The sequence below is a fragment of the Megalobrama amblycephala genome, linkage group LG1 (assembly GCF_018812025.1).
Source record: "Megalobrama amblycephala isolate DHTTF-2021 linkage group LG1, ASM1881202v1, whole genome shotgun sequence".
NCBI lineage: Eukaryota > Metazoa > Chordata > Actinopteri > Cypriniformes > Xenocyprididae > Megalobrama > Megalobrama amblycephala.
In genome coordinates, this window is record NC_063044.1 from 65,042,408 (window position 1) to 65,051,488 (window position 9,081).

Here is a 9,081-nt window from a genome sequence, read left to right on the forward strand (position 1 = left end):
TATATATATATATATATATATATATATATATATATATATATATATATATATATATATATGTGTGTGTGTGTACACTATATTGCCAAATGTTTTGGGATGCCTGCCTTCGAGACTGTCCTCCAAAAAACTGTCCTCGTTTTTCAAGCACCTTATTACAACCTATATTTAGGTTTTAAAGTCATGCGCCCTCTAACTGGCATAAAAATAATGTGTCGTGTTACATCTGTCATCATGAAATGACGTATGACTGTCATTACCAATCAAAATACATGTTCATTTAAATGCACTGTGTGGACTTTTTACACCATTTCTCTTATTTCCATTTAGCAAAACTCTTTTTTTTTTATTTTTTATTAACGACTACACCCCCCATCCCTAAACCTAACCTTAGTGATTTATAGTGCATATACACTTTATGAGCACATGCGTTCCCCCGATCGAACCCATGATCACACGATCACATGATTGCATATTGTTATTGCAATGCTCTGCCAATTGAGCTACGCAAAATCCATAATATGATGCAGATAAAAGGGAACAATGCATTAAAATGAAAGTGTCCTGTTGTCGATAGGGGCACAACTTTAGCAAACGTTCCTGTGGGTCATATCCCATGAATTAAAATGAAAGTGTCCTGTTGTCGATAGGGGCACCACTTTAGTAAACGCTCCTATGGGTCGTATTTCGGGGAAGTGACCAACAACCTATATGGTCGTATTGGTTGGAGAACATGCACATGAACTTTAACCCTTTGACGCGTACAATCACACCGGTGTGATCAGTCTTGGCTGGTCCCAGGAGCGTATGATCACACCGGTGTAATTAGAACGTTCAGTGTATCACGTGATCAGCTGTCAAATTCAAATGTGCGTGCGCGCTTTGGCTGGCGCTAAACCAGAGATGGATGCGCGCAGCGCTTTTCATATATTACATATATGCAGTGTTTTCAACCAAATAATGTTTATTTTAGGTTTCAGACATTTAAATACACATGAGTACTAACAAAACAATATATTTAGAGTTTGAAAAATACACAATGATGTCTATAGAAGTGGAAATAACAACCCTTTCCATTATAATTAGACGACACATTTTATTCATATCAGATACACATTGTGAAAGTAACTTTAAAGCTTACTCTATTCTTCCCCAGTTCACCGACTCACTTACTTTCATGTATTTCGGGAGAAGTGGATAAATTAACGTGTTGTAAATCCAACAGATCCGATTCTCTGTGCAGCGCAAACTAACATGGTGGCGCCCATCGAGCATATAGCTCATCTAACATGATCATTATAAAGGTGTTTAAACAGCAAAACACATGCACTTTTACATATTTGGCAATCGGAATATTAGATATTTCATGCTATAGTTAACAAATTTGTGAATATTTTAAATAAAAAAGGAAAAATTAAATGAAAGCATATCATCATTCATACAGTGCTGTGGTGTGTCACATAACAAGCAATGACGCGTCACCATGGAAACCATAAAGTGATACGTTCTAAATAACGGTCGCCTTAAAAAACTCATGCTGGGGGGTCAGCCACAATATTTTAAACTTACGTGCGAAAGGGTTAATGACATCCCATTCTTAATCCATAGGGTTTAATATGGAGTTGGCCCACCCTTTACAGCTATAACAGCCTCAACTCTTCTAGGAAGGATTTCCATGAGGTTTAGGAGTGTGTTTATGGGAATTTTTGACTATTCTTCTAGAAGCACATTTTTGAGGCCAGGCACTGATGTTGGTGAGAAGGCCTGGCTCACAGTATCTGCTCTAATTCATCCCAAAAGTGTTGTACTGGGTTGAGGTCAGGACTCTGTGCAGGCCAGTCAAGTTCCTCCACACCAAACTCACTCATCCATGTCTTTATGGACCTTGCTTTGTGCACTGGTGCGCAGTCATGTTGGAACAGGAAGGGGCCATCCCCAAACTGTTGTCCTGGCAACTGCCAAACCCAGACTCATCCATCCAACATCGGATGCAGTGGTGTAAAGCACGCCACCACTGGACTCTAGAGCAGTGGAGACTATTCTCTGGAGTGACGAATCACGCTTCACTTCAGTCTGCATGCCAAGGTGCTTGATTTTATACACCGGTGGCCATGGAAGTACCTCCTTATGGAAGTCCTCTTTATGATGCGCCAAATGTTTTCTATGGGTGAAAAATCTGGACTGCAGGCTGGCCATTTCAGTACCCGGATCCTTCTTCTATGCAGCCATGATGTTGTAATTGACGCAGTATGTGGTCTTGGATATACCTTTCAGCATTGATGGTGCCTTTCCAGATGTGTAAGCTGCCCATGCCACATGCACTCATGCAACCCCATACCATCAGAGATGCAGGCTTCTGAACTGAGCGCTGATAACAACTTGGGTTGTCCTTGTCCTATTTTGTCCGGATGACATGGTGTCCCAGAACTTCAAATTTTGATTTGTCTGACCACAGAACAGTTTTCCACTTTGCCACAGTCCATTTTAAATGAGCCTTGGCCCAGAGAAAATGCCTGCGCTTCTGGATCATGTTTAGATACTTCTTTTTTAGAGGCTTCTTTTTTGACCTATAGAGTTTTAGCCGGCAACGGCGAATGGCACAGTGGATTGTGTTCACCGACAATGTTTTCTGGAAATATTCCTAAACCCATGTTGTGATTTCCATTATAGTAGCATTCCTGTATGTGATGCAGTGCTGTCTAAGGGCCCGAAGATTATGGGCATCCAGTATGGTTTCCGGACTTGACCCTTACGCACAGAGATTGTTCCAGATTCTCTGAATCTTTGGATGATATTATGCACTGTAGATGATGATAACTTCAAACTCTTTGCAATTTTTCTCTGAGAAACTCCTTTCTGATATTGCTCCACTATTTTTCGCTGCAGCATTGGAGGAATTGGTGATCCTCTGCCCATCTTGACTTCTGAGAGACACTGCCACTCTGAGAGGCTCTTCTTATACCCAATCATGTTGCCAATTGACCTAATAAGTTGAAATTGGTCCTCCAGCTGTTCCTTATATGTACATTTAACTTTTCCGGCCTCTTATTGCTACCTACTTTTTTGGAATGTGTAGCTCTCATAAAATCCGAAATGAGCCATTATTTGGCATGACATTTCAAAATGTCTCACTTTCAACATTTGATATGTTATTTATATTCTATTGTGAATAAAATATAAGTTTATGAGATTTGTAAATTATTGCATTCCTTTTTTATTCACAATTTGTACAGTGTCCCAACTTTTTTGGAATCGGGTTTGTAATTGAAACACCTGAATTCAATGTTGAACCACCTGAATTCAATTGTCCCAATACTTTTGGCAACATAGTGTATATATATATATATATATATATATATATATATATATATATATATATATATATAATTTCACATAGAAAAGAGATCTGCTTAAGTAATGCAACTATTTAATTGTGTTTGTTTTGTGTGTTTGTTAAAGTGTATCTCTGTAATGAAATCATGTACATGTTTGGAGCAGTTGGTCTTGTTTTGTTGAACTCTGTTACACTGACAGCAGAACTGATCCTGAAAGCACGTAAGTAAATATCTACAAGATTATCTTATACATTATAGAGATTTTTTTAACAAATTATACAAATAGCATGCTAAAAATAAACCGAACAGTTATACAACTACTAAAAAATGCTTTGCCATTTTGCTTTCAAATGTCTGATGCATCTTCCTTTCTCTTCAATGTTCTTCTATCATTTTAATCCTTAGGAAACGGTGAGCGATTCTTGAAGGATTTGAGAGTCATTGTCTTCCCCTCCGAATGTGTTTTTGCCTTGTATTGGCTAGGTCTACAAATGCATGCTGTCTGTAAGTATCATTCATTCATTCATTCATTCATTCATTCATTCATTCATTTATTTATTTATTTATTTATTTATTTATTTATTTATTCATTCATTTATTCCTTTATTACATTGTAAAGAACAGAAGTGACAGGATAGTGACGGGAGAGAGATTAAAATATTTGTTAAAAGCACATTTATGTTCATATTTCATGGTGTCTCAAAATAGCACAGTTGTGTACACTTAGATGTTCCTAAGATGATCTTAAAGGTCCTGTTCTTCATGATCCCATGTTTCAAACTTTAGTTAGTGTGTAATGTTGTTGTTAGAGTATAAATAAAATCTGTAAAATTTTAAAGCTCAAATTTCAATGCCAAGCGAGATATTTTATTTAACAGAAGTCGCCTACATCGAACGGCCAGTTTGGACTACATCCCTCTACTTCCTTCTTTAATGACGTCACTAAAACAGTTTTTTGACTAACCTCCGCCCACAGGAATACACAAGAGTTGCGTTTGTAGAGTGTGTTTGTCGCCATGTCGTCGAAACGGTGTTATTTTCATCCCGCAGTCCAATCACCTTTGTTTGGCCTTCCCAGGGACGCTGTACTTAGAGATCAATGGTTACAATTTATGTTTAACTCGGTTCCCGAAAATTATAATTGTGGTATCCTTACTGCAATAGTTAATGTTGGACTGCAGTGCACATAATGGCCACAAGAGGGGACTATGTTTATGTATATGGCTGTTTTCCGTATGAGGTACTCTTCTGAGTGAGTGCTAACGTTGTACATTTTCTGTCGCTGCTTGTGGAGATTAAAGAGTTCAGTCTCTCGGGAATTATTGTCTTTTGTGTTCATTCGGCACAACACCACAATAATCCACATGTAAAACTATGTGCAGCACACGTTATGGTAAGAGGCGTGGCAAGGTGCGCTCAGAGCCATCTCTATGGCTCTGGGTACGCTAAGCTGCTGTCGAATCGCAACACAGGAACCGCTGGCACAATCAGAACTCGTTACGTATTTCTGCAGGAGGGACTTCATAGAACAAGGAAGTCATCAGCCCGTTTTTATGACAGTGGAAACAGCGGTATACAGATAAGTAAATTATGTGAAAAATACTGTGTTTTTTTACAAGCGAAACATGAACACATGTTATATTGCACACTATAAACACAATCAAAGCTTCAAAAAACCACGAAAAACGGGACCTTTAATATACTAAAAAGTCTTCTTTAGTACTTTTTAAGTACAAAATTAGTGTGTGAAAATAGAGCACTTTAAGTACATTATTGAAGTGTACTTTGTTTCACCTGGGTTAACAGCTGGTAAAACGAGACAAACATTTACTCCTTATAGAGTGTGATTTACTTGCTGTGATTCTGTTTTTTATCAATTATTAACATTTTAAACAACTTTCTCTCACTAATGTCTGCTGTCACACAGGGAAGATTGTTACAACTGAGTAAGTTCAGATTTCAGTGCAGCTCTTATGTATAAACAGTACATTCAACTGTGTATATATCAATGTTAAATCTGTAATTGTGTTTCTAACACAGATCTACAACCAATCAAAGGAACTCAGATCAAGGAGACAGCCCTCAACTCATGGTAACACAATAATTATGTGTGATATAAACTCATCTGCAGTCTAAGCTTTGACATCTTCATATAGAGTTCAAATGTGTAGTTGCCAAATAACAATGTCTTTTTTTAATCACAGAACATAGTATCAAAGATTTATAAAAGGAAGAATCGGTCTGCACCTGAATCTGCTGTTTCACAGAAGACGGTATCAGAGATTTATAAAAAGAAGAATCGGTCTGCACCTGAATCTGCTGTTTCACAGAATACAGTATCAGAGATTTATAAAAAGAAGAATCGGTCTGCACCTGAATCTGCTGTTTCACAGAATACAGTATCAGAGATTTATAAAAAGAAGAATCGGTCTGCACCTGAATCTGCTGTTTCACAGAATACAGTATCAGAGATTTATAAAAAGAAGAATCGATCTGCATCGATCTGAATCTGCTGTTTCACAGACACAGTAATGAGACAATGGGCCTCATTTATAAAGCGTGCATATGCACATTTGATCTTACATTTACATTTAGTCATTTAGCAGATGCTTTCTCCGAAGCGACTTACAAATGATAATAGTAGAAGCAATCAAATCAACATGAGTACAACAGTATGTAAGTGCCATGTCATGTCACAGTTTCCTTAGTAAAGTGCTCGTAGTGCTCGTTTTTATTTTTTTATTTTATACAAATAGATGGAGAAAGAGAATAGAAATCAAAAAAAGAAAAGTAAAATATAAATAAAAATGTAAGTGCTAATATTACTGGGTCAAGTGTTGACAAAAAATGTATATGTCTCGATATTTCTTTAGCAGTTTTTTGAAAACTCGGTCATTCCACCAGGAACAGACCCGGAGAAGGTCCATGAGAGTGATTTTGTGCCCCTTGGGATGACACCACAAGGTGCCGTTTACTTGCAGTGTACCAGTGTGAAGAGAAGAACTGATAATGTAATTGAGTGCAGGAACAATTGAGGAGGAGGTGGCCTGAAAAAGATGAGTGGGGATAGGGTCAAGTGGACAGGTAGTAGGGTGATTGGAAAGGATGAAATGTCTGCCTCAGAGAGCATAGACAAGGAAGGGAGAGTTTTTGTGTTTTCTGTTGAGATGTTATTGTCAGTGTGTGGTGTGGAGATTTGGCCACTGATGGTTGTTATTTTATGTGTGAAGAATGTGGCAAAGTCATCAGCTGTAAGAGCTGATGTGGGAGGGAGTGGAGGAGGGCAATGAAGAGAAGAGAAGGTTTTGAAAAGTCAGAATATTAATTTTATTGTAATAGTATGTGGTTTTAGCATTGGAGATTTGTAGAGAAAGAAGAAAGGAGTTACTGAAAGAAGCTTAAGGCTGGTTCACACTGTGCGATTTTGGCCACGATTTGGTCGCCTGAGACAAATTTTGCAAATCCTAAAAGATTTCTATAATCCTAGCCTAAAATCTGTTGTCTTTGATCGCTAGTTTGACATGTTCACAGACAGCCGATTAATGACCGACAAATATTACCTCCGATGAAATTCTGACAGTGTCAGAAGATTTGGCGCACAATCCTCCAGTGTGACTTCTCCTACGACGAACGTCAAATTGTCATTTTTCAAGACAAGCCGTGATCAAAATTAATGATAGAGATGCCGTTGTTAGCCACCATTTCAGTCCCGTGTGTAACGCAGATCACTGTCATCGAATGTGTATGTTTTGATGATGTAAAACTCCGGACAAGTTTTCATGCGTGCATCCGTTTTTAATGCGTCTTGACTGTCGTGCAGTCTGACATAAATGACAGCTGAGATCCCACAGTGTGACATGAGGATCATGTTCGTACAGTCTGACAAGTAACCATCGTAAAGGACTATTATAAATCGCACAGTGTGAACCAGCCTTTAGATCAGTAGGATCTTTAGATTTGCGCTATATACTTCCTCTCTGCAACCCTGAGACTAGACCGATGCTCACGGAGAACATCACATAACCAAGGTAATCTGCCAAACAAGATTGCTTACCCCAATATATTTGCTTGTTTTAAGGAAACACTCACTTAATTTTGAGAATTTGTAGACATTTGTACTGGAAACATTTCAAAAAATCTAAGTAAGAAAAGCATTTTTTTTGCAGTGTTAAAGTTATGTAGCATGTAACACAAACCTCTACTTCCGCCAACAGGAACCTGATTTCGGCATCACTATTCTTTTTACAGCCGCTCGCCATTGTAAAGAATTTGGACATTGAATGGGGCTCTTTTATATGCTAAAGATATTTATTAGGCGGAGGTCTGAAAACATTAATCTGCGCACAATTTCAAAATTAATTTTTTTTATTTATAGATTTCACATGTGCAAGAGTTCATTTTTCGGAATCGCACTTACGAGCATTTGAGAAATGTTCTAGATCAAACTTAGGACATTTTCTATGCATTTTATAAATGAGGCCCACAGACTCTTCTACATTTCTTCTGAAGTAAAAAGCAACAAAATGAGACTGACTTCAAAATTTGTTACATTTTGTTGAAGATTACTTGGATATTTTTTTTATATATTGGTTATTGTATAATTAAGTAGCCTAATTCAGGCTTTTTTGAGGCAGTATTAAGTTTCTAATCAAACTGATTTAAACAGATTTAATTACAGCTCCTATGTAAATGTAATGTATTAGAAAAAATGAGAATATTCATCTTTAAGTATTTTTAGTTAGATATGAAGGAGTTGAACATGTTTTGCACATCATATGGTTATTGCATTAGTGATCAGGCATCATGTTTTATGAACAGGCTGTTTTTACTTTTTACTTTTGATTAGAGCCCGACCGATATATCGGCCGGCCGATATTATCGGCCGATATGAGCTAATTGCATTTAAATCGGCATCGGCGTTTATAACGGCCGATGAAACATGAGAAACAGAGTCTCATGCTTCACTCATGTTATGAGTGTTGCATAGTTTGCCCACCAGAGGGAGCTCTGCAACTCCCCAGTTGACAACAGCGCCAGAAATCCACTACAGAAGAAAGTATTGTTGTACTCTTTTGACGGTGAGTCTGTCGTTCGTCATGTGAAATGATTGTAGATTTAGTTCATACACTGTATATAAAAACAGTGTGGTAGTTCTAGCTAACGGTCCTATCATTATCACTTATAAATATTCTGTAACATCACTTACAGCCGCTAATGCATTGCTATATTAGATTACCCACAAAGCTAATACCATGTTTATCAGTGGAAGAGCGCGAACGTTAATAAGAGGTCAAACTATAACGTTAGCGTTTAACTTATTCTAAATATATCTGCAGTGTTTCCCATTTAACTTATTTTAATTTTATTTTCAATTCATTGACATGGTTTTGTGGAATATTGAATTTGTTTGGTATAGCTCTTTTACTTTAACTTTAGTATTATAATTTATTTACAGTACACACACAGACTGTTAAAACCAGCTTCAACTGGAAGTAAGTAAAACTGTTAAATGTTTAAAACCAGACTGTTTTTTGATCATTAAAAAATATATACTTTTGATGTGCAATTGTTTAGTCATTGAGACTGTAATCTAAGGCTTTTTTTTAACATAATCCCTTCTGGAAAATGGTATACAGCCCACATACATAGAACAGGCAGATATTTTGCTATTGAATGTTGTGTAAGTGTAGTTTATAGGAAATGGGTCTAATATCCAGTTTATTTTCAAAATCAAAATATCGGCTTATAA

General features: G+C 37.1%; 1 protein-coding gene across 1 annotated transcript in view; it reads left to right on the forward strand.

The window, feature by feature from the left end:
• The window catches only part of LOC125279788, a 31,340-nt gene extending 22,763 nt beyond the window's left edge, over nt 1-8,577 (forward strand). The window contains exons 13-17 of the mRNA XM_048209810.1: nt 3,457-3,552; nt 3,738-3,836; nt 5,260-5,278; nt 5,373-5,424; nt 5,537-8,577. Of these exons, the coding sequence (XP_048065767.1) occupies nt 3,457-3,552; nt 3,738-3,836; nt 5,260-5,278; nt 5,373-5,424; nt 5,537-5,839 (569 nt within the window). The 3' untranslated portion in view covers nt 5,840-8,577. The remainder of the gene's footprint in view (nt 1-3,456; nt 3,553-3,737; nt 3,837-5,259; nt 5,279-5,372; nt 5,425-5,536) is intronic.
• Nucleotides 8,578-9,081: the final 504 nt, after the last annotated feature.